The sequence below is a fragment of the Pezoporus flaviventris genome, unplaced genomic scaffold, assembly GCF_033815535.1.
Source record: "Pezoporus flaviventris isolate CSIRO_AGI_PZ_B2104156 unplaced genomic scaffold, CSIRO_AGI_Pfla_v1 ptg000090l, whole genome shotgun sequence".
In the NCBI taxonomy this organism is placed as follows: domain Eukaryota; kingdom Metazoa; phylum Chordata; class Aves; order Psittaciformes; family Psittacidae; genus Pezoporus; species Pezoporus flaviventris.
Window position 1 is genome coordinate 5,273,280 of NW_026892638.1, and position 25,639 is coordinate 5,298,918.

The window sequence follows — 25,639 nt, forward strand, 5'->3', positions numbered from 1 at the left end:
TTGCTCATCTAGAACTGAATACAGGCCTTCTCCCACACCCTTTCTGGGTCCATTTAGAGCTAGCATTCGTTAAAGAGAAAGGAATCAATCCTTTATAAGTCTTTGACAATGTATTTGTACTCGTCTCCCCCACATACAATGTGAAGTAGCGACACACCTTTTTACAAAGCCATTAAACCCATGTTGCTGGGTCTCCCTTCACATACACCTTGCTGCAGAGCTCACTGCTACTGCCTTAGTCCTCACTCTATTGTTTTCCTGCCCATTCCTCCTGCGGAACGGCTGATCCTCGGTGCACAAGTCGGAGACTTGGCCCCACCCGCCCTGCCCACCTGAAGGCACACAACGGAGGCTGTTTCGTGGAGGACAGTCTGCAAGAAACACGCCAGGATCCGAAGCAGTAACACCAGCAGGGTGTGAAGTTTCCCGCCCATTGTCTGCCTGGCCCATCGGAGCCCGCCCCGCACACCTGCGGCCGACTGCCCGCCCCGTCGGCTAGCAGGCGCTCCTCGCCTCAGAGCCGCCTGGCACCTCCCGCCTCAGACCGGCCGCCCGGGGGACAGCTGGCGCCACGCCCAGGCCCGGCTCCCCGAAGGACGAGGACTCCTGATCAGCCGCGGGCCGCTCGGTTCTCCAGCGGGTCCCAGTTCGGTGGCCCTACACCGGAGACCGCCAGCCGCGGCTGCCTGTGAGGCGCCCCACGCCCGCGGTCCGCCGTGCTACCCACCCCGCCGCGCCTACCTGCGAGCCGCGCACACACACAGGACCAGCATGGGGAGGGGGCGCCAGGAGAGGAGGAGAGGAGGAGTGGAAGGAGGAGAAGGAGGAGGAAAAGCTCATTCCCTCCCTCAGCCGCCCCGCCTTCTGGCCGGCCGCGAGCACAGGCCTCCGCCTTCCGCTGCCGACCTGCGTATCCGCTTCCGCCACCTCTTCACGCCCTTCCCGCCGCTGCCGAGGGACCGCAGGCACCTCCACTCTCCGCTGCCTTCTTCGAGCCCTCGTGCCCCTTGTCTCTCCCACCCGGTGGCGGTGCGGACAGGGACGGCGCTTTTCGCGTTTCGCTCGGTAAGGGCAATGCCCTCTGTGGTGGGCACAGCTCTGTGGGGTTGGGGAGGCTGCGCGCCGCCTGCCCCCGGAGCTCCTCATCGCCGGAGCCCGGGGGTGGCGGGGCGGATCGGGCCCGAGGCGGCGAGAGATATAGGACCACTATGCCCGCGGTGCCGGGGTGGGCGTAGGTGGGGTGGCTTCTACTGTGGAGTAGACCAGTCCTCCAGGCCTGAGCGAGCGGCTCTGGGCCTGCGGTGGGACGAGGAGGTGGGCGGAGAGCGTGTGGAGGGGACGGGGGTCACGGCCGCGCAGCGGGACCCTGTGCCGACCTCCGGTGGGGCGTGGCGGTGTACGGGGACCCCGAATACAGTGGCGCCGCCGCTGTGCACCCCGACAGCGTTCTCCGGCGAGGAGCCTCCTTCCCCCGGTACTCGGCGGCGGCTGCGCGGCATGGGTCGGTTGGCACAGCGGGGGCGGTAGAGAGCAAATAATGTAGCGAGGGTTGGCCTTGGTCTTGCTGTTCATTTAGCGCTCGGTTTTAACCGGCTTCCCCAGCGACAGGGTAAAGATAGGACTTGTGATTCGAAATGGTTTAAGGAAAAATAACTTGGAAAGTCGGAACTAAAATTGTCCTCAGAGTTACGTAAGTCCCAGCTGATGGTGCATGTAAATGAGGCTGAGCCAGCCCTGTCACTGATCACAAGTGTGCACCGACGTTGCAGTGTTCCAGTTTTTGTCCAAAGTGAGTGTAACCCATTCAACAGCACCATGTCAGAGAATAGAATACCTTCTATTAAAGTGTTTTTCTGTTTCTCGACGTATTTATGAATGTGATTTTGATTTTGGCACGTGCTCCAGCTTCCAAGTAGGTATGTCTCAGAATAAAACCCAAATGGAAAAAAAAATGTAAAAAATTAAGATGCTAAATTATTTTAGCCTCAGTGAACTCTTGCGCAGGAATAGATCTATGGAAATCTGTGCTGTTTTGCTGATAGTTAGGCTTGACGATTGTAGGAGTTCTCCCTGATCTGTACAGTTTCACCACTTGTTTCAAGGCATCAGTTTATCGGGCTTTCTGGTGGAGGATAAGTTTTGATGTATTATGTGTACTTCTTACGTCAGTGGGATGCTGGAATGCTCCAGAAATTCATTTTCTGAAATGAGAGATCTTGTTTTTTTTAAGACATAGGAGGAACTCGCCAATTTCAAAATGTCATCAGTCAAACGCCTTGTCTATGCCGTCATCCATTTCCTGAGAGAGCAGAGTCAGATGGATACTTTCACTCCAGATGAACAAGAAAGCTTGGAAGGTAAGTGACAAAGGTGCTAACACTATATATATGTGTGTGTGTATATATATATATATATATATATATATAACATCAATCCATGTGTTAAATTGCTCAATGTGCCTTATTGTGGAAAGTAACTGGAGGGGCTTAACTGAAACTACTACCGAATATTCTCTGTGAATAAGATCATGATCTTAATGTTTCTGAGATTATTATTTTAATATATCTCTCATTTTAAAAATGTTCTGAAGTTACACAATGCATGCTACCTTAATTTTGAACAGCAGACACTTTGAATCACATCAAGTTAAGCAGTGCTGTAATGCAAACTATGGTAATGGTTTGTGTATATGTCCCACAGATTTTTGCCTGCTGATTCTTTTTACTTTAATATTTGGTTTCTTCCTGCATTTTATGTCAGATAGTAACTGTGCTGGCCACAGAGGAAGTAAAATAATTTCCATATATTTGGCTTGGTATCTAGGAAGATTTGTGTTTCATACTTACAAGACTTCCGTGTAATTTATGAGGGAAGGTTAGTAGATCCTAAGAATATGGAAAATCACATAAATGCTTTGCATTTCCTTTTCACTTGAGAACACAGTAGTGAGTGTTTTCAGTATAGCATAGCTTTTGTTATACATCCAAGTAAACATAGGTACAGAAAGATGGACTTAATTGTGTATTCCTGTCGTGACAGTTATTCATTAAGTCTTTGTAACTTCTAGTATCTGTCTTTATCCTTCATACTGCTCTTATTCCTTTTCCGTAAGTCTTGTAGACTTCATGACAGGTGGTGTTACAACATGGAATTAAGCAAGAGAAGAACAGAAAGTCTTCATTCTCCAATGAGCTTTTCATAGCATCTATTTAAAAGACCTCGGCACTATTTCAGTCAGTCTTCGGTTGTGTCACTCCACCAGAGGAGGAATTTGGGTATAAGAGGGGGAAGTCTAGGAGCAGCAGTGCAGTAAACACAAGCAGTTGATCACTGAGTTGCATAAAATATGAGGTGTGGAGAGTAGATTTCCCTGAGGTGCAAAGTGAGTCCTGCCTCTCAGAGGCATAAACATAAAAAGATAAACCTGGATTGTGCTTCCTTCCAGTGTCTATTCATTTTACAGTAGTTGTTCATTAGTATAAGCAAGTAAAACATTTATATCACGGTATTCAAAGGATACTCTCAAAAGAATAAAAGCCAGAAGATTTGGTTTTGCGTCAGAATTCGGAGCATTTGTAGACTTGAAAAAAGTGGTAATCATCTGTGAATTTAACCTGTATCAGATTATGTTCAGCTGATGAAAGAAGGCAGTGATTTTGGAAGTCATGTAATAAGAGATGCAGAGAATTCATTTTGTTTTTATAATAAAACTGGTAAACATTGGGTTATGACTGAAAACTTAACCTGGTAACATCTTAGAGCAGCCTTAGCCAAAGTCTATATGAAGAAATCAATTTTAAGATCCTGTTTTCTGAGAAAAAAAAATATTGTAAAACCTCAGTTGTGCTCAAATGCTGATATAAAACTTACCATTTTAATACAGATATCAAATCCTAATTTTAGAGCTATACCCTGCCAAAAGCATGGTACCATATGCTATGTGTTAGAGGATAGAAGGCGGGCATTCTGAATAATTGACTCAGTTGTGCAAAATATCTCTAGTGCCTGTGGAGTAGCAGTAGCCCAAGTCCCACTCATTGTTTATGTTAGGTGAAGATGTCAAAAAAAATGGATGTTTTTCATTGTTACCTATGTACCTACTAGGTATCTGTGAAAAGATGAAATACTGTATGATTTTAGTGTCTGTGCAGGAAGAAATTTAAGCAGTTCCCATTCACCAGAAAACAACAAAAAGACCTAGTAGCATCACAAATAAAATTGACTACCAAAGTAACAGCATAGCATGTATTCAAGCTCCATTTGTATTGACAACCTGCATTCTGCATGCTTGAATTACATAGCAGTGTCAATGACAGTGTAAATTTCCTCTAGGAATGTTATGCTTGCATGAAGAATACTAACGCCTTATCTTGAGAAAGTAATTAGACCAGAGAAACATAACATCCCTTACAACCTAAGATCTAGAGCAGTGATACAGATCTCTACTAGTTAGCGCTTGGCTCTGTTGTATGAAGTAGAAGCTTCACTTCTTCCAACTTGTATTTTATACAGGGTGCTTAAATGGCAGTTATCTCTTTCCTGTTTACAGGTTGTTTTGTTGTTGCGGGGGGGGGGTGGTGTTTTGGTTTGTATTTTTTTTTTTACTTGGCTATAGCAACTATTTCTGTGAGATTGAAAGAAATTCTCTACAATGTGCACATGGATGTGTTTTTGGGTGTTTTTTGATTACTTCTAAGATCCATGTATTGCAGTGAATGTGTTTCCAGAATAGTTTAATGCACCCCTTAAGGAGAGGAATGGATGTAATACTTGAGATGGGGAAGATATGTGTAAGATGAAGCAAGATGATACTGAGTACTAAAGGGGCCTCAGCAGCCCAATTAATACCGAGTGTTCAGTGAAAAACAGCCTGCATGTCTGCTGCGATGCCTTGCTGTTGCTTGCAACTTGTGCTTTGACAGCATAAAATCCTTGGTGGTATATGGCACTGGTGATTCTAAGCTAGGCTCTGGCGTAGCCCAGGTGCTTCTGCTGTCAGGCAGTGGGTATTTGTGTGAGCCCCAGCTGTTTAGCGGGGAGCTGGGTCTCTGTACAGGCCTGCAAGGTGGTCAGTACAACCTTCAGCAACTGCCTAGGCCTCTGAAAGCAGGCGTTTGACTTCAGGCACTGGAAAAATCTTAGATTAATAGCTCACATGGTGCAGCAAGTCTTTTCCAACTTACTGATGATACCGAGCTTGCAGCAGTTGACAGTGCTTCACTTTGATAATGGGATAATGGAAGGCTGGCAGTCCAGTCTCTTAAGATACTTTCCTGACAAAGCCAGTCTTTGCTCTTTTGACTTTACTGGGTCAGGTTTTTGTATCACAGTAAAACAGGGTAGTTACTGATCTTTCACAGCTTAATATCTTATGATTTGGAAGTTTCTGGTTTGTCTGTGTTTATTTTTACACAGGTTTCTATTGTTGGCTTACATGTTAACCAGTGGTTATTTTAACCTATGGGTTTGTCTTCTAAGAGCTTCTAATTTTGTTATGCCTATGATAGATAGGCTTTAGGGATTATAAATTCCATTTTTCAGTTAAAGGAGAAATGTGGGAGTTCACTGTAACAACTGATTATTTCATGGAAATGCTTAGTAGTAATAATACTAAGGATTAAGTTGTTTAAGCATGATTTGCACTGCTGCACTTTGCAGAAATCTCCTGTATGATAGAGAGTTGGTGTCACAGACTTAATGCCTTGGGAAAGATAAAGGTTTTGTTTTAAATTTATGCAAAACTAGGAGAGGTGAGGCATTCAGGAAAGGGAATGCCTTCAAGTAAAAACAAGTTTGAGGGGAAAATTGGTAAATATACTATGGCAAGTGGCTTCTTCTTAAGCCATGTAAAAAAACAAATAAATAGTAATTCCACTGATTTTTATGATATGCCTAGTAGTAAGTACAATTAGTATATAATACTGAATTCAGTATAACCAGTGCTTACTTTTTGACAGTTAAGTTTTTCTACATAGCAGGAGACAAAGGAGATTAATACAAGTCCTTCAGCACTCTTGCTGGGTAATTTAGAACCCAGAAAATTAATAAATTTTTAGCATTTAACATTTATTTGTAGGAGTAAGTTGTATGCATATTTAGCAATGTATTCAATTGTTACATGTTATCAACATTAATTTTGTATCATACTTTACTGCTTCTGAATAATTTATGTTGTAGGTTATCAGATATTTTTAGAAAATTACATCTTCCAGGTTTTACTTTTTATTTTACAGGTCTGCCTGTAAAATTTTTCCCCTTTCTTCCAGCTGTGCCATAGAAAATAGGCTCCTCAAACTGGCTTTACTGTAGTTAACTTTCAGTAGTTTTATTTTTCTAATTTTGGGTTACTGTTCAGATTCATTAAAATACAAATACAGTTCAAACTGTATTTATTATATTAACATCAGACTAAAATTCAGTTTAAATTCTGAGATTCACTCTTTACTGATACTTCATTTGAATTCACCTACCCCTTATATATAGTTTGAGTTTAAAACCTCATTTTTCTTTTCAAGCTAGGGTTTGGAAAGAGTCTTCTTTTTCCCTCCTCACTTTTCAATCTAAAACATTTAGATGTTATGCCTTAATAAAAGCATTGTACTAGATTCTCAAGATGATAGGGAAATAATGATATAATTCAAGATACTATAATCGCAGAATACACACACACAAATAATTTTATATAGTAATTGGCACTGATCTTTTATCTAAAAATACGTAAGCACATTTAAAACTTCAACTAGGTATTTAGCTCTGCTTTTTTTAAGGTTGATTACTGTAAGTGTATTTGCTTTATTGCAGGTTTGGGAAGGCCATTTAATCCTTAAATAGCAGAATATATGAAGGGATACTGCAGATATATTTTTAAATAGGATAATAGCTTGTGTTTAATGAAGCATTTTGTTAATAAACAGTGTCTTCAAATAAACATATTTTTTTCTAAAAAAGCCAAGACTAATAAATATTTTGCAGTAAATATTAGTAAATATAAGCCTTTTTTCCCCAACTATTATGCCATGCAAATATATGGCAATTGTGGTGTTTTGAGGTGGAGTATATGACACGTGCATACTTATATTATGAATTGTGGTGCTTTCGTTAAATCCCTATGGTTTGTTTGTTGTTTTTTTTTAATAGTCATTAAATGATTGAAAGAATTTAAATAGAAGAAATGAAATAAAAATAAATTGAAATAAATTAAAATTTCAAGAAAAATGAAATAAAAGAATTCTGGTTAAAGAATAGCGGCCAAACTATGTATAGATTTTTTATTGCGTATACTATTTTTCTGCAAGCCAGTTTTAGGGGGATCAAGTAGCTTCTCTTCGTTTTATGAGAAGTTTCAAAGAGCTACCTTTACTAGCTGAATAAGGAAGTGAATCACCTCAAGAAGCCTGGAGAGGGACTTTTTATGAGGACATGTAGTGATATGACAAGGGGGAATGGGTTTGAAGAGGGTAGATTTACATTAGATGTTAGATAAAAATTCTCATTGTGAGGGTGGTGAGGCCCTGGCACAGGTTGCCTACAGAGGTTGTGGTTGCCCCATCTCTGGCAGTTTTCAAGGTCAGGTTGGATGGGGCCAGGGACAACCTGGTCTAGTAGAATATGCTCAAGTCAGGGGGCTGGAAACATATGATCCTTATGGTTCCTCCCAACCCAAACCATTTTATGATTTATAAATGAATTAGTGAAATTACACTTCTCTTGAGAAACTGATTTTTGTTTTTTTTTTTTTTCTCTTATAAGTTGCAATTCAGTGTTTGGAGACTGTGTTTAAGATTAACCTGGAAGATACTCATCTTGCACCTCCACAGCATTTGATAGAAATTTTCACAAATTCTTTTCATAAGGTAAGAATTTTGTTAGATTCTAGAGTTACTCTCCCAATAGGTGCTAAGATTTCATATTGTATACACAACCTTGATGTGCTGTATAGGTCAAAATGACGTGTAAACTTAAGGAATACATGAAAAAGTGAAATTTCTGTGAAAGTTACCAGAATGACAATCTTTTGGGGCAGTGAGAGGAGTTGATTTCAGCTGGACAATCCATGCAGAAAATTCTAAACCGTGGATGTCTCATTCTCAGTTGAAGGATTTTACCTTTCAGTTAAGCATTTTGCAGTTCCCAGAGATAAATGTCTGCAAGGTGCTTGAGGTCATTTGCAGTTTGCTAATGCTTCTGCTCCCTTCTGAAAATAGTTAAGTTGCTCAGTTTTAAAAACATCCCCGTGAACACTAACCTTAAAATGGGAACTTCAAAAATGTTTACTAATAATATGTGTGATCTAAGAACCCCAGTACAGGCAACACAGGAGCCACTAGGTTAGCAAGTAGGAGAGTCAGAAGTAAAAAAAATCACCGTAGAGACATACCACCTTTCTTTCCCTTGATGTCCTTTAAAGTGTGTGGTGAGCCGTAAAGGGATTTTAGGAGCAGAAAGCAAGCTGTGTTTCTCTTGTAAGGATGTTTTGGTGATGTTTCATTCTTTCATGCTTCCTGTTCGCTACAGAAAATATGGTTGGTTGTTTATACAGTGCTGCCCAGGATGAAGGCAATTTTTAAGATAAAATCAAGGCAGATATTTTAATTAAAGAAATCTTGGTTTGTTTGCATACAGAATGACATGCTGTGTCTCTCGGATTCTTTACCAGAGGATGTTGAAAAGGCTGATCAGCTGAAGGATGAAGGTTTGTAATAAACATAGGAATAAACGTTTTATTCTTTTAATAAGACTTTTGGGTCATCATGGTTAGTTATAGTGTAGCAGCTGGGCTGTACAAAGCCTTAAGCTTATAGTCTCTGGTGATTGTTATGTTGTAAGAATGTTAAGTGAACTGCTCCACCTGGGGTTTAAGAAAATACAGTCTATTCTCTCCCTTGCTCATGAGGTTACGTAAAAGCTAAGGGACAGAATATAAAATCTTGGGCAATATTTCTGAATAGTAGACCCTCTAAAGAATGTGCAGTTATTTTTTGGTGTGTTATAGATTTTTCTGCTTGTCCATGAAATTGCTACACAAGTTTCTATTATGTATTGAAAAGGCTATGCGATATCAAAGGTTATGTGCTAGCTGAATTTGAAAGCATAGGTAGAAAGCTGACCCAGCTGAAGCTAGTCGAAAAATTCTTACTAGGGTTAGTATTTCACATATGTGAAATAATTTGTGTGCTCTGTAAAAACTGCAGAAAAGCCAGTTGTTTATTTTCCCTTTTGATAAATGTTACTGCTGTTATGTAAGGAAAAGCAGCTGTAGCATAGAAGTCTTCACTAATGCTACCCAAGAAGGAATCAATTTTATTTGTCTCAAAGAAGTGGAGGATGGGTAGAAGGCATGTAGCACTAATAACAGATGTGTATTGTTATCAGGTGGATGGATGCTTTATAAATCACATTTTTTTGATGTGTTGTGTTTTCAGATATATGAATTTTCTAGGAAAAATAACTAAGTTTCTAATTGCAAAGCAGATTTAATCCTCTCAAAAATTTCAGGATACTGATGTGGAAAAAGTTCTGGTGTTTTTGACAATAAGTTCCATGTCTGTCTTGACTTAAAACTGGCCATCTGTAGTCATGAATGCAGTTCATTACTGGCTCTGAAAGTAAGTTTTCCTAATTGGTGAAGTTATTCATTAGCTCTTGAATTCTAAGGGTAAGTGATTAAACAAGGTTAGGTCAGAAGTGAAGATTAATTAGTAAGTTGTAACATACACCTGCTGTACATGCTGGCTTTTCATTTTGCTGTGTGTTACTGCCAGCTCATGGGATTGAAGAGTACCTGTAGCACTCAATATGATTATTGGGCTGTACTGATAGTCAGCACTTTCCAGGTGTGGGTATTATAGCAATACGGGGTTTAAATCTTTGACTTCTGTCTTATCTGTCAGCTCACATGGGTTTGTGGAAGACTGAGGAAATTAAATTAATGCGTACTACATATTACTCTTTGTATGGTGTTACTAAAGCAATTTCATGTCTCTACTGAAAAAAACTGAAAGGGTCTCTACTTCGACAAAGGGCCATTTAAAGTGTCAGCTATCAGGGGCGTTACTAAGCAGTTTGGAACTGCGTGAAATGCCTTTGGTTAATTTCCCATAATAAAAGTAAAACTTCCTGCCCTGCTGCTCTATCGTGTTAATACTCCTAATTTTATCATGTTAATAAATGGTTAGAACAGTGGTGCCATAGTCAGGGGTTTGGTATCTAGAACATAGGACTCAGCTTAGGAGGCCAGGTCTACTGGGGGCTGGTGGGGCTGGTTTAAGGGGAAGAGCTGTTTTCATAGGAGGCTTGCCAGGCTGGTCAAGAAAGCTTTAAACTAGGTGTGTTGAGGGAGGAATCATTTCATCCGAACACACCCATCAGTCACCAGCACCTATAATAAATGCTTGGAGCAATGTAGAGATATTCCAGCCGCTCCAGCCAATGAGCCGATTTCATTTGAAGTTCAGATCAGATGCCTCTATACAAACGTCCGTAGCATGGGGAACAAGAGGAATTAGAGATGTGTGCAGGTCTATGGGGATATGATATAATAGGCATCACAGAAACATGGTGGGATGGCTCCTACGACTGGAGTGTTGGAATGGGAGGTTACAGGTTCTTTAGAAATGACAGGGGAGGGGGAGTTGCTATTTATGTTAGGGATAGGTTGGAGAGTATGGAACTCCGTCTGGGGACAGGTGAGCAGTCAACAGGGTTCATGGATCAGGATCAAAGGGAGAACAGCGATGGAGGACATTACTGTGGGGATCTGTTACAGACCGCCTGATCAAGGAGAACCTGTGGATGAAGCACTCTATAGACAGCTAGGAACAGCCTTACGTTCGCAGGCCCTTGTTCTCATGGGGGACTTCAACCACCCTGGTATCTGTTGGAGGGATGGTACACCCCCGCACAAGCAATCCAGGAGGTTCCTCAATTGTGTGGAAGACAACTTCCTTCTGCAAGTAATAGAGGAGCTGACAAGGAGAGGTGCCATGCTTGACCTTGTGCTCACCATCAGGGAGGGGCTGGTTGGAAATGTGATGCTCCAGGGCAGCCTTGGATGCAGCGATCATGGGATGGTCGAGTTTGAGATCCTCAGGACAGTGAGAAGAGCGTGCAGCAAGCTCACTGCCCTGGACTTCAAGAGAGCAGACTTTGGCCTCTTCAGGAACCTGCTTAGTAAGGTTCCATGGGATAAAGCCCTAGAGGGCAGGGGGGCCCAAGACTCTTGGTTGAAATTCAAGGATCACCTGCTACAGGCTCAGGAGTGTTGCATCCCAACTAGAAGGAAGTGCAGCAGGAGGGCCAGGAGACTTCCTTGGATGGATAAGGAGCTGCTGAGGAAACTTAAGAGGGACAAAAGGTGAAAGCAAGGACAGGCGGCCTGGGAAGAATACAGGGATGCTGTCCGGGAAGCTAGGGACCAGGTCAGGAAAGCTGAGGCCCAGTTAGAATTAAACTTGGTAGGGATGTGAAAGATAACAGGAAGGGATTCTATAGGTACACTGCGAATAAAAGACTGGGGACAACGTCGGCCCCCTCTGGAAGCTATCAGGAGAACTGGCTACCCTGGATTTGGAGAAGGCTGAGGTTCTGAATGACTTTTTTGCCTCAGCCTTCACTGGCAAATGCTCTGGTCATACCACCCAAGTCTTGGAAAGCAGACGCAGGGACTGTGAGAATGAAGACCTTAGGCCCACTGTAGGAGATGATCTGGTTTGAGACCATCTTAAGAACCTAAATGTGCACAAGTCCATGGAACCTGATAAAATCCATCTGTGGGTCCTGAAGGAGCTGGAGAATTAAGTTGCTAAGCTACTGTCCATATTTGAAAAATCATGGCAGTCAGGTGAAGTTCCCAATGACTGGGAAAAGGGAAATATAACCCCCATTTTCAAGAAGGTGAAAATGGATGAACCACGGAACTACAGACCAGTCAGTCTCACCTCTGTGCCTGGCAAAATCTTGGAGCACATTCTCCTGGAAGGCATGCTAAGGCACATGAAAAACAAAAAGGTGCTTGGTGACAGCCAGCATGGCTTCACTAAGGGGAAATCCTGCCTGACCAATTTGGTGGCTCTCTATGATGGGGCTATGGAGCTGATGGACAGGGGTAGAGCAGTTGATATCATCTACCTGGACTTGTGCAAAGCGTTCGACACTGTCCCACACAACATCCTTGTCTCTAAATTGGAGAGGCATCAATTTGATGGATGGACCACTCGGTGGATAAAGAACTGGCTGGATGGCCACACACAGAGAGTTGTGGTCAATGGCTCAATGCCCAACTGGAGACCAGTAACGAGCGGTGTCCCTCAGGGATCGGTGTTGGGACCGGTCTTGTTCAACATCTTTGTCGCTGACGTGGACAGTGGGATTGAGTGCGCCCTCAGCAAGTTTGCCGATGACACCAAGCTGTGTGGTTCAGCTGATACACTGGAGGGAAGGAATGCCATCCAGAGGGACCTTGACACGCTTGTGAGGTGGGCTGATGCCAACCTCATGAAGTTTAACCATGCCAAGTGCAAGGTCCTACACCTGGGTCAGAGCAATCCCAGGCACAGCTACAGGTTGGGCAGAGAAGAGATTCAGAGCAGCCCTGAGGAGAAGGACTTGGGAGTGTTGGTTGATGAGAAAATGAACATGAGCCGGCAGTGTGCGCTTTCAGCCCAGAAAGCCAACAGCATCCTGGGCTGCATCAAAAGGAGCATGACCAGCAGGTGGAAGGAGGTGATCCTGCCCCTCTACTCTGCTCTCGTGAGACCTCACCTGGAGTATTGTGTGCAGTTCTGGTGTCCTCAACATAAAAAGGACATGGAACTGTTGGAACAAGTCCAGAGGAGGGTCACGAGGATGATCAGGGGAATGGAGCACCTCCTGTATGAAGACAGGCTGAGGAAGTTGGGGCTGTTGAGCCTGGAGAAGAGAAGGCTGCGTGGAGACCTCATAGCAGCCTTCCAGTATCTGAAGGAGGCCTGTAAGGATGCTGGGGAGGGACTTTTCATTAAGGACTGTAGCGACAGGACAAGGGATAACGGGTTAAAACTTAAACAGGGGAAGTTTAGATTGGAAATAAGAAGTTTTTTACTGTGAGGGTGGTGAGGCACTGAAATGGGTTGCCTAAGGAAGTTCTGAATGCTCCATCCCTGGCGGTGTTCAAGGCCAGTTTGGACAGAGCCTTGCTTGAGATGGTTTAGTGTGAGTTGTCCCTGCCCATGGCAGGGGGGTTGGAACTAGGTGATTTTAAGGTCCTTTCCAACCCAACTATTCTATGATTTTCACACGTGTCATCACTCACCACTATCATGCTTTTCAGTTATGAGTATTCTCTGCCCTGAGTTAGGGAGGTAAATTAGATAACTTGAGAAGGTCCATTTCATAGAATCATAGAATAGTTAGGGTTGGAAAGGACCTTAAGATCATCTATTTGACCCCTATCTTCTATAATACTTTAATTCTGTAACTGTTATTTATTTCTGTTTGTATGTCCTTACAAATGGAATAGCTTTCCTCACCTTTGTGTCGACCAGACTGATTATTCTCTGCTCTCAGTAGAAACTGGCTAATAAATGGCAAATCAGAATCAGATACCTGAGTTTTCTTCCTTGGTTATTATAAAACTAGGAAGTACTCTACCCTCTAGGCTAGTAAATAATTTACTTGTCTACCCTTGTATATCACTTGACACTTTGCCTTAATATAAGCTATGTAAGAGCATGGATTATGTGCAGGTTTTGGTGCTGTAACAGTGGCTTGATTGTTAAAAGATCTGGGTTGTTACCACAGGATAAATTATAACAATAGGTAGTATTTTTGTTACAGAAGATACACAGTGAAAAGTATAACCATTTGTGGGGTTTTTTGTCTTAAGAATTTTTGTGTGGCATTGAAATAAAGTATTAGAGTTGCTTTTCCTTTTGTCCTGAATTGCTTAATCTCAGCAGAAATAGTAGGTCTAGCTATTTATCTGTTTTCTTAGTTAATTTTAAGCTGGAGAGAGAGCAAGAAAGGTGCCTGCTGATACTAGCTCCAACTTACCCTGCACCCCAGGTTATCTTTAGTTCAGAGCAGTGTCAGAAATTCCCACTTTGATAGTCATTGATGGCAGTTTTGTTTCAGAGTAATGTTAACTGCTGCAATTTCATTGAGTGCAGCTAACTTGCAAGTCTTTAGTTTGACAACAGAATTTAATACACAGACTCTTACCTTAGATCAAAGGAAAGACGTGCAGATGGTGGGCCTCTAGAACTGAGGCAGATACAGTTAGGTATTTGTGTATATTCAAAGTATACTTGTATGTTTTGACAGCATAAATGTAACTATATTTTTAGTTTGCCTTCTCACTGGTAGGGATTGCTCACTATAATTACAGTCTAGAACAGCATTATTAGGAAGAAGTGATTTTTGTACTATCTTGATGATAGTTACATAAATCTGATTTTGTTTATTAAGCCCTCCATATTCACAAATAAATGCAAGTATAGTTGTTTTCAATTAGTACAGGCACCGGACTGCTTGCTGCACAGTCTTTTGCTTTCTATCAGTCAAGCTCTTGCAATGACTGAACTTTTCCAGCCTTTGCTTACGCAGTTATCTGTGTCTGTAGTAACCTGTGGACCTATTTCTTCTCTTGCTTATTTTGTGAGAGATTTGGAATATTTTGCCAAAATACAAGAAAGTCTTCGGAAGTGCATCATTTTCCTGACAAATTCTTGACATTTCTGGGAAACCAAGGCTTCTATAGGACCTAGCAGGCCAAAGATCCATAGCTGCAGGACCAGGGACAACCTTAAACTTAGGCACTTTGAACTAGGACTTTTTATCTACTACTTTGTCATCAGGAAAGAAAGAAACTACCAGGTCTGGACTGTGCTGAGGAGGAAAGAATGTGTAAAATATCTATCTTTTGTTTTGAAAGACCTTACTCCAGATTTTTTTTTTACATAGGAAAGTAATATTTTAATTTTTTTTTTCCACTGGCCTTAAAAAATATGAAATATGAACTTCATTATAGAGTAGAAATTCTGAGCTTTGGTAGTGATAAATGTTACCTCTGAGTCATTTAGATTTCATGTGCTATGCCTACTTTTCATTATCTTGATGAGTAAATTATGTGGCATCGGAATTTTTAGTGCACAGTGTTTAGTTTTGCTTTTGTTTCATTGTCCATGTTAGATGGATAGTTACAAGCAAGTTGTTGGGACATGAGAAAATGAGATCAGAAAGGAGTTAACATGTAGCCTGTTGGATTATGAGGCTTGCAAAGATAGTTAAGACTGATGAATCTGTATTAGAGTGGAACTGCAATTACAATTATGCTTCTCAACAGTAATCTTTGCTTAACAGCAGAAACTAGCTGGAAAGTATAAAATAGTAAAATAAGAAGGGAAAGGATAATGTGGGGGACTACAATGCACATAATAAACTTTACAGACATAGTAGCTGGTTTTGTTTGTATTATTCCATGCCAATTCTACTTAAAAGAATATATTTCAAAAACCTGGAGTCATAACTTCCTTATATGGGTGCTATAACGTGACTGCTCTATTTCTTTCATACATAGCATGGTATCTTGTAACTGCTTAAAAGCTTTTTATAATTTATTTCAGGTAATAATCATATGAAAGAAGAAAATTATGGTGCTGCAGTCGATTGTTATACTAGGGCTATAGAACTGGATCCAAAAAATGCAGTCTATTATTGCAACAGGTAAAAAAAAAAACAAAAAACCACTCTTTTCATTCCTTAACTTCATTAACATTATTTTAAAGATAAATTGTGAAGCAGATCAAAACAATGTGAAGGTAGAATACCCCACTATTCAGAAAGTTATCATGTTAATTCTATGAAAGATCTAAAGCAAAAGTGAGCTCATTCAGCATGTCAGTTGAAGGTGTAATATGGGCTTTAAAATTACTTGTAACACTTGATATTAGGTTTTTGTGAGTTAGGCTGTCTGTATTAATCATAACATAGGCTGTGGTATGCAGTCTGTTGAGAGTAATAAAAATCTTATTTGCTGGTGTTGTGTTGACTCAGATGCCATCACTATCTCACCATCGCTAAGTCAATACCATGACACCCCCTTGGAAAAAAATTATCAATGTGGGTACTATTTTGAAGATTTCAAGCATTGTATAAACAACACTCACCAGTTTTATGCATGACCTGCTCAAGAAATATCAAGGTTGTAGTTTCATTGTATAATCTGTTCTTCACCATAGTGAAGACATAGTGACGTGGGAGCAGATAAAGTCTGGAGGTGCAGTAGCACAAGTACGCTCTTTCAGTATACTGCCCAGAAGACCAGCATAAGAGCAAAGGCAGCATAGCCTATGAGCCCTACTGGAACTAGCCTGTCTCTAGAGCCAGTCTGCTGTACAGCCTTCAGTGCCTCTCTTACCAGAACAATGTGTTAACTTGAGTCCTGTCAGTCTGGCCTTGTGGCACTGTATGCAGAGGATTTTCCTGGTTTTGGAGTTGTGCTTTCATTACTCCAGTGTTTAGTGTCTGATAAATGCAAGTGAAAGATTCAGTGTTTCATGGCAAGCATAAAAAGAAAGGAAATTAGTAGTTTACTAGTATTTTACATCTTTAAGATGCGGTTCAAAGTGTTTATCATCTATTTTGCTTGAGAAAACTGATCACATACGTGATTTTAGGTATAAAATGGAAATAGAAGACCAGATTCAAAAGCCTTCCAAAATCACTGTAAGTTTCCTCAAAATGGGCTTAAGCACCAAATCTGTAATTGACAAGAGAAAAAATACTTCACTGTGTGTTACATCATCACGTAGCATATCTGTGAGGACAAAAATAAATCCTGATGTCAGTAACTACAGTAATGTATGAAGTTACTTAAAAGAAGATGGGCAATTGCTTGGAGTTTTGTGGGTGATAACAGTTATTTGAATAAATATAGGCCTTTTTTTTACCTTTCTTAAGCTAGTTTGGGAGCAATGGAGACATAATGCCTTCAATAGTATTGTTTTTTATGCACAGCAGTAAGAAAAAGAGCTGAGATGCCCTCCAATTTTAAACTAGATGTATAAATTTTTTGTAAACATGGAAAAAACATTTTCTGCTCAAAGATGAGAAACTAAGCATTGTCCCCAGCTTTTATCCACTGGCATCTGTGGAGTTGGACAACTGTTAAGTAGCCTAAATATTTAAAATATAAAAGTAGCCTTATTCAGAAGAGATTTTAATCAAAGTAAAAAATGAAATTTGGAGGTTATTACAGGAGAAAGGATTGAGTATAGTGATGATTGTAGCATCTGGCATTCCTAATAAACAAGACAAATGCTTTATGAAATGGAAATAACTGTCATTTATACTCAAGGAAGAACAAATAATGTTTTGAGACCTTTCAAACTGGGGAAGTTTTGCTTACTAATCTGTTCCACTGTCCTTTTTTTTTTCTTTTTTTTTTTTTGCTAAATAATTGAGCAAGAAAAAATCGTAACATTCTTCAGAATGACAGCTTTCTTGCTGGAAAACTCCAATTGTGTAAAATACTTCTGCTTGAGCAATAATTTTATGTAAAATACTACTTGAGAGTTTCACTTCTAATAGGTTTTATGATGATTATGCGCATAGTCATATGCTGGATCTAAACCAGCTCCTTATAACTATTTACCCTTTGTGTCCTCAGAGTTGAGTGTGTGTTCTCTAAAGCCCTAGTCTGGTAATGAACTTAAGCACATACTTAATTTGGAACATCTGCTTGTCCCCCTTAGTTGAGGAAAGCTGAGGCATTACCTAAACAGTGACTGAAAAGTCAGTAAGATTAAAGAAGTTGAAAGTTGGTCCTTGACGTGTCAATATCCAAGCTTGGGTTTTTTTAACTTTATTGCTTTTTTGACAAAGCTCTCTCCTTTCCCTCTCATCTTTCTCTTAGGGCTGCTGCTCAAAGTAAGCTCAACAACTACACTGAAGCAATAAAAGATTGTGAGAGTGCCATAGCAATAGATCCAAAGTACAGCAAAGCATATGGCAGAATGGGGTAAGCTAATACAAATCTGAGAAAACACTGAAGACCCAAGTGTAAATCATGTTCTGAAATAGTGGAGCTGGGTTGTTCTGCTTAGCTGACATACTTGTTCTGAAATTGCAGCAATTTTCTGAAGATGACCATATCAAGCTGCCAGCTTTAAGTTTTATGTATGTGGTTGGTATCAGCATTTTCATATCAGATTTTATCAGTTTGCAATTCTTTTTTCTTTCAATTTATCAATTTTGTGAATTTAGTTTACAAAGTCATGATGTGGTTTTGCACCTCCTACCTAGTTATGAGTAATCAAAATTCTGCAGTTGGAATTGTGAATCTATTAATGATACTGCTGAGAAAACAGAATCCTGAAACTGGCTGAATAGACGCTTAATTTTTCTGTTCAGTAGCTCTTTGAAAGCCAGTATTTTAGCAAGGCTAAGCTATGCCCCTCTGGTAGTTTTTCCTCAGTCATGTCTGAGAGATTAACAGTATAGCCTCTTTAGGTGGCGGGTGTGATTAAGTGCTACCTGAAAAAAATACAGGAATCTTCTGAATGAGATATCTATTTGAGTGAAGGGCCATTCTTTCAAGATGTGTAGCTTTGCATTTTCAATAATAAGACATGCTGTGGGTATAGGCAGAATGCTGCATGAGGCTTTTGAGGTTATATCTATGCTAGTAAATTTAAAAATGCTTGAGATTGTTCATTGGGTCAGCTGGCACAAAATGGCCTGTGTCCATGTTATTTAAGTCTAGGTTGCAATATGGAGTGGCCTCATCCAAACTATCTATTGCTAAATTGCATTGGCCTGTGTTAAATTCTGAACTGTGCTCCCAAATTGTCTGGGATAATGCTTATTGGCCTGGCACAAACCATGCCAGGGTGCATTTATTTAAGGTCAAAGATGATGGAGTTCTGTCACTTGAAACCTTTCCACAACACAGTTTATTTTACTAACACAAAGGTAGCCTGTCTGGCTTTTGAAATGATTAATTCATTTTGAAATTTTAGGGACTGTTGAATTGGTTTTGTCCTATTTAACTCTTAAGGACAGCCTGAGATCCCCCAGTTTCAGTGAGATGGAGGGAAGCTACAATTGATTTAATTGGGAATTGGAGGATATTTTAGAGTTAGGGGTATAAAACCATTGTGCCTTTTGATAAACAACATTAAGTGGGATCATTCTTAGGCAATCAGCAACTTTTTTTTTTTCTTCTTTTCTCTTTTATTGTCTGGTTGTTTTGATAGAGGGTTTATTTTGAGCTACAAGCCATTCCTTGTATCTGCCAGTAGATGGATAAAATAATACATCTGGCATAATCTTAATAAGGAAACAGTGCTCATTTAGTAGTAACTGAAAAAAACACATGCAGAAACCACCTCACCTCCTTATGAGAAAGCTATGTTTTCTGACTGCATTATGCAAACATGTTAGTTTTTCTCAGAATTTGGCAGCAACTCTGTCACAGAAAGATGCAGGACTGCCACAGAAATACGCAGACACAGGAGCCATGTAGGCAGTTAAAGTGCATTGCCAGCATGACCCTAAGGGGGCACATGTCTGGGTAGGAATTGTGAGCAAAGAAACTGTTGCCTGCTGGTTCTGGCTTGAACTGTGTTCCAAGAAGCAGAGTTTTGCATACTTTCCCTGTAAAAAAGCCCCACAGTTGCATCACAGAAATACTGGATTGCATTTTTTGTCTGGTCAGATACTTTTGGCAAGTAAATGGGCCAAAAGGGAGAATGGTTTTTATGGGACTAACTGTGTTAAGGGAGTATCTGTGTTAAGAGAGAAAACATTAATATTGCATGAGTTCATCCACGAGCGTTACTGGAAGCTCCTGGAGATTCATGCTGTTAGTGAGTTCATCGTCACTGAGTGTGATGGCTGTGACTGTGTCTAACACACCAAGCTCTCTGGCCTGAGATAAAAAACAAAGGTCCATTAGTAGGCATTAACACAGGCTTACCAATCAACACAGTCTGTGCAGCTCAGCACATATCAAAGAGGGACTGGAGTACTGAATAGCTGAAGGTGGGTTACACAGATCTTCCACAAAATGTGGAAAAGATCAGTTTAGTTTTGTCGTAAGTATAAACTGAAAATAAAAAAGTCATAATAGAAACTGCAACCAGATGGACTTCTGGAACAGCTCAAAGATAATGTTTTAAATGTAGTACCTAATCGAATTTGAAAACACTGTTTCAAGAGTGGTAGATCTGTGCTGTGCTCTCCTGAGCTGCCGGAGATGATTCTTTTTCAAAACATTAAGCAGACTTCTCCAATAAAAGGGTTTCTTACAGCATCTTACAAACGTTATTACTGTTCTCTGTAGCCCCTTTTCAAGCTGTTGAAGTAGAAGATCTGAAAGGAGAACATTGAACTCATCCCAAGACAAAAATCTACTATGCTGAAACTTGTGGTTTTGTTGTTTGGTTTCTTGAAGCTGCAAAACTCATATTAAGAATATCTTTGCCTTACTTATCCATTTATCACTGAATCACTTGATGATGCCAAGGAGTTTTAAACTTGCACATATATGGAACAGACAATACAAGATGAGTTCCTAAGAGATAATCCCTACTGCAAAAACAAGTGCTTGTTACACTAAGCAGTAGTGGCACAATAGCAAAACTTGCTTTACTTTAGAGCTCAAGCTAAAATTTAGTTGTGAGATACTGTTTTACATAGAACAGAAAATGTATCATTATCTTTTGATGGTCATTTATGTTCTACCCAGGATTTCTTTATTTCATATTAGGTTGGCTCTGACCTCAGTGAATAAATATGAAGAAGCAGTTACCAGTTATCAAAAAGCACTGGATCTTGATCCAGAGAATGACTCTTACAAATCAAATTTGAAAATAGCAGAACAGAAACTAAGAGACATGTCCAGTCCTGTAAGTTAGCTCTGTATCTATTTATTTACAATAGTTTAAGGGGGATTTTGTAGGTAAACTTACCTTCAGTTGCAATTTGTTTTTTAGACTGGAACTGGACTGAGTTTTGACATGGCAAGCTTGATAAACAATCCTGCATTCATTAGTATGGTGAGTATATTTCAAGCTTCATATTGTTTTTAAAAAGTTTTAAGAACAGCTCCAACAACACAAGCAATTCTAATGCTTATTATAATGGCAGTGGTTTCATTATACTGCATTTAAACTTTCTAAGTAATTCTACGCTCAAAACAAGAAGTGAAGCATAAATCTCCTATAACAGGAGATATAACTGTCTTATTTACAGTTGATTCTATCATGCTTATGAACAACTGTGTGCATAGATTAGCTATGCTGTTTTTATAGATGGCATGATAGTAAAACACTTGTCAACAGCATGGTGAAAATTTCTTTGCTATTCTCCATATAGGAGTTAACAAGTACATAGATATCCCCTCTTAAGTGAATAGCAGCTGATTCAGATTCAAGACTGAAGTAATTCTGCCTGGGGAGAAATACCCAAGAGACCTTTCTTTCTGCGATAAATTCTTTCAGTTTATCTCTGAAAATTAAGTGTGCAAAACTTCATATGATGTGCAGACAAGAAATATAAACAACCTGTAGTACATTCCTTTACTTCCACTACAGTGTACGTAGTACATTGGCAAATTGTGGTTTTGTCCCCAGGTAGGTACTGCCCTTCTGGTAGTTCTCTTAGGACAGGACATGTCAACCAGTGCTTCTGTATGGAAGTGCACTGCATGCAAGAGGGAGATACATCTAGTCCGATACAATGGTCCAACTAATATTGATGGTAGGCAAGGAAGAAGTGAGTTCTCCAGTGACATTAGTGGTTAAATAGAACTGTAATTCTGTGTACCACTTCAAAAACTACTTGAGCTACTAAGACAGTCTGCATCTGTTTATAGAGTCAAAGATGTACTCTTCAATATGGAGAAACTTGGGGAAACTATGGGGAAAAGATTTTTTTACATCATTTCCAGAAGATGCCTGGTCAAGTGAAGAGAACACAGGGCATTCTCCGAGGAATGAATGAATTATTTTTGTGTGATGTAGTTTTTTGGTTTTAAGGAAAAAAAAATAACTCGCTGTCTGACTGACAAAGTTACTTCTGCCTTACCTTCTTGGGTCCCCTAACCTGGATCAGGCTGTTGCTGATAGAAGAAGGAAAAAAATAAAAATCATGTATTACCCATAGAATTGACCAGTATTTGGCATTTTCTATCCAACTAAACTCAAGAATAACAGTTGATTTAATATTGATATAGATTACATGTCTAGAGATACGGATCAACAAAATAAATATTGCATATATTTGGGGTTTGTAGTATGTTTAATAAGAGAGTGAATAAGCAGACACTGCATTGTGCCTGTAGGTCTTGTATTCATACAAACACTGATTTCTGGATGAACTAGATTATTAACTTTGAAACATCACCTGGTTTATCCCATAGTATCTGTCCATATATACCCTTACACTGTGGTAAACGCAATATAATTTTTTGAGGTATCTTACGAATGAGAAATTTAAATAACCTTATGCTTACTACAGGTATCTTAGAAGATATGTTACCACAAAACCATGCTATGAAAAAACTTCACACTCTGGTTTATTCTGCGGTATTTTGTGCCTGTAATCTTAACAATTTGTGCCCAGTAGTAATAGTCACTGCAAAACTGGTTTATCCAGGCTAAGAATTAACAAAATACTGAAATACGATACAGACCTTTCTCAAAAAAACAACAGCAAACTTTTGTCCTTGAAATTATATTTTTTTTTCATTTTGTGGTACAGGCTTTTTATATTATTTTATGTCTGAATCTGTAACAACTATTTTTTTTTAATATAATTTAACAAATTGTCTCAGCTTTCTGTCCTTGAAATACTTTTATGTATTTTATGTATTCATCATCCTGTGATGATTTTTTTGCTAGGGACTGTACATCTCTTGTGTATATAAACATAGCTGAATTGTATAATAGAACACAGAATACAGCATGTTTCCTGGGTTTTTTTTATTCCCTTATTTTCCTCAGTGATACCTAAGTAGTAAATGTGTCATAATTTCAGCTATGTGTTGTCTGTTCTAGGCAGCAAGCTTAATGCAGAATCCTCAAGTTCAACAACTGTAAGTACTAAACAGAGTACCATTAAAACAGAGGTATTTAGGGGTTTGAATTAATAAGAGAAAAGGTGGATAAAAATTAATTTTATTTTTGCTCACTGTAAATAAACTACTGCAGTTTCCTCCTCTTGCAGCTTATTTCCTACAAGCAATTAAAACAAGAACGGTGATTTATTGTTTACTGTGAAGGTCCCTGCATACCCTAATGCCAATGCTGTGCTAACTGTTCCAGGATGTCAGGGATGATGTCCAACGCCATTGGTGGCCCTGCTGCAGGTGTTGGTGGCCTGTCAGATTTGTCCAGCCTGATCCATGCGTAAGTAAGAACTGCATAGTTTTTAGCTGTTACATTTGTAGAAGCATTATTGTGTAACATCTGTTTAAAAGGGATAGTGTCAAGCCAATTATACTGTGGCCTGTCATATGTCTGATTATTACTAAAACTGAGAACTTAAAAGGTTTAATTTCCACTATCTTTTTTTGTTTGCTTTGTATGTTTCCATTAGTTGGAATGACTGAACTGTGTGCTCAGTTTCATTTTCTAGTTCTCCTACACTGTTTAGTTTCTAGATGCCACTTACTAAAAGTGCTCCCTTAAATCTCTAAGTACTTCTACAAGTGCTTTTAAATTGGGTTGATAAATCTACTACCTGATGACCCAAACACTAGTTTGAAAAGCTACAGATTTACTTTGTATAGGTTGCAACAAGTGCTGCACTTGCATCCCTCTGTTTAGACTAGGAAGGCTTCAGAAAACTCGGTATGAGTAGCTTTTACAAAAAACAGGGCCCAAGGCTTTTATATTGTAACAATAATCCATCTGGAAGAGCCTGCACAAAAATTCCATTTTCATATAGGAAAGACCTTGTAAAGTGCATACAGTTTTACTTTATTCTAGCCTATTTCGAAGTATTTTTAAGTTTTGCCACTTCAGGACAAAAATGCAGAAGTTAGAGAGAAGCCATGACAAGCTCTTCATGAAGTCACATATTTTACTTGCCTTTTCTAGTAAACCTGTGTTATGCTTATATTTTACATAAAATTAATGTCACCTATTAATTTAACTCTCAAGCTAGAGCAGTTACAGAGACGCATCTGTCATTACTTCAGTCACACAGGACATTAAAGGTGTAACTGTATGCTTGCTTTCAACTAACGGAGTCCTGCTCACGAGTACGCATTGGCAGCCACACGCTGCATTTTTGGAAAAACTAATACAAGGCTGTGCTTCACTACAAGAGCAGTTATCTTAAACAACCTCACAAAAAGAAGGGAGCAAATCACTGGAGCAGATTGATTGCTAAATTTTAGTTTTTACTTTCTCCTCCATTACATCAAATAGCAGCAATAGTCTGAAAGAATGAAGATCTGATGATAATCCTGTTTGCAGAAGACTTTTACTAGATATAAAGTCAATACCTTGATTAAGACTATACAGCAAGTTACCTTCAGTCTTAATTGTCATATAATATACCTTTCAGTTATATTGGGATGACCAGTTTTCTTGAAAATGCTGCTTGTCATTTTTTTCACTTGATTTTCCTTAAAACTGTTCAACACAGGGGGCAGCAGTTTGCACAACAGATACAGCAGCAGAATCCAGAGCTCATAGAGCAACTGAGAAATCACGTCCGGAGCAGATCTTTCAGTGGCAGCACTGAAGAGCATTCCTGACTTAAAGGAGGCATGTGAATTGGAATGGTATATAGCCCCAAAATGCGTACCATAGTTAGTAGAAAAAGCACCGTTGTAACTCTTGTGCTTGAATAGAAGACAGAAAATTCTTTGTGCGTATTTGCAAACAAGAATAAATCTGTTAAACAGATCTGTTGCACATAACTTGGAACATACCATTCATGTATAGTTAACTCCTGCAAATTAATACACTAATAGGTGGTTTATTAAAATCCCTAAGTACAAGTAATTTTCAGTATGTGCATTAGATTGATCTCCAGGGCTATTGAGTGAGGAGTTTTGTAGTGGGCTGATCTCGCATAATAGCATAATTCTAAAATCCTACTGTAAAAGGCATGTTATTCTTATGTAAAAATCATTATGGCTCTACTCCTGTTAAATATGGAAATAGTAGGCCCATCTGATACGCCCTTTTATAATGAGCATAAATCAGTGTTGGAGTATAGAGTACACTTAAAACTAATGCTTGAAAAGTCTGTTTCTTTAAGCCTGTGGAGGGGCTGTCACTAGTAACATGAAATATTTTTCAACTTCACTGGGCGGGAGGGCGGAAGATGGTTGCATACGAACGAGTACCACAGATTGTTGAGAAGACACAAGTCCTGAGCAAGATAATACACAGAAACCAATATGGAACTTGGTTTGGGAAAGGAAATAGTATTAAGAAGTTCTAGGCTTTTTTACTGCCATATATACCTTCAGATCATGATGGCAGCCCTGGAGGTCAGCATTATGGCACTATTTTCTTACACATGGCAGACTGTATTACATTCTATATGTATGCAGTATTTAACATAAGCTTAAAATTCGTAACTAATAAGCTAAAACTGTTCCTGTGACTGTACAAATAACTAATACTGAAAATTTATAAAA

General features: G+C 39.6%; 2 protein-coding genes across 2 annotated transcripts in view; one reads left to right on the forward strand and one right to left on the reverse strand.

Annotated features, from left to right (window-relative positions):
* The window catches only part of NLN (neurolysin), a 36,637-nt gene extending 35,751 nt beyond the window's left edge, over nucleotides 1–886 (reverse strand). Inside the window, exon 1 of the mRNA XM_061475806.1 lies at nucleotides 742–886. Within this exon, the coding sequence (XP_061331790.1) occupies nucleotides 742–773 (32 nt within the window). The 5' untranslated portion in view covers nucleotides 774–886. The remainder of the gene's footprint in view (nucleotides 1–741) is intronic.
* On the forward strand, nucleotides 869–24,896 carry SGTB (small glutamine rich tetratricopeptide repeat co-chaperone beta). The gene is made up of 11 exons (XM_061475817.1): nucleotides 869–1,065; nucleotides 2,231–2,357; nucleotides 7,750–7,853; nucleotides 8,623–8,692; nucleotides 15,600–15,699; nucleotides 17,891–17,995; nucleotides 20,747–20,885; nucleotides 20,973–21,035; nucleotides 23,037–23,074; nucleotides 23,304–23,387; nucleotides 24,634–24,896. Exons 2-11 carry the CDS (start codon nucleotides 2,258–2,260, stop codon nucleotides 24,743–24,745), a joined length of 915 nt encoding a protein of 304 aa, XP_061331801.1. The 5' UTR covers nucleotides 869–1,065; nucleotides 2,231–2,257; the 3' UTR covers nucleotides 24,746–24,896.
* Nucleotides 24,897–25,639: the final 743 nt, after the last annotated feature.

Coding starts and splice junctions, on each gene's coding strand:
- SGTB (XM_061475817.1), top strand. CDS start 2,258: ATGTCATCAGTCAAACGCCTTGTCTATGCCGTCATCCATTTCCTGAGA. Junction 8,693..15,599: donor TGATCAGCTGAAGGATGAAG/GTTTGTAATAAA, acceptor AATTTATTTCAG/GTAATAATCATATGAAAGAA. Junction 23,075..23,303: donor AATCCTCAAGTTCAACAACT/GTAAGTACTAAA, acceptor TAACTGTTCCAG/GATGTCAGGGATGATGTCCA.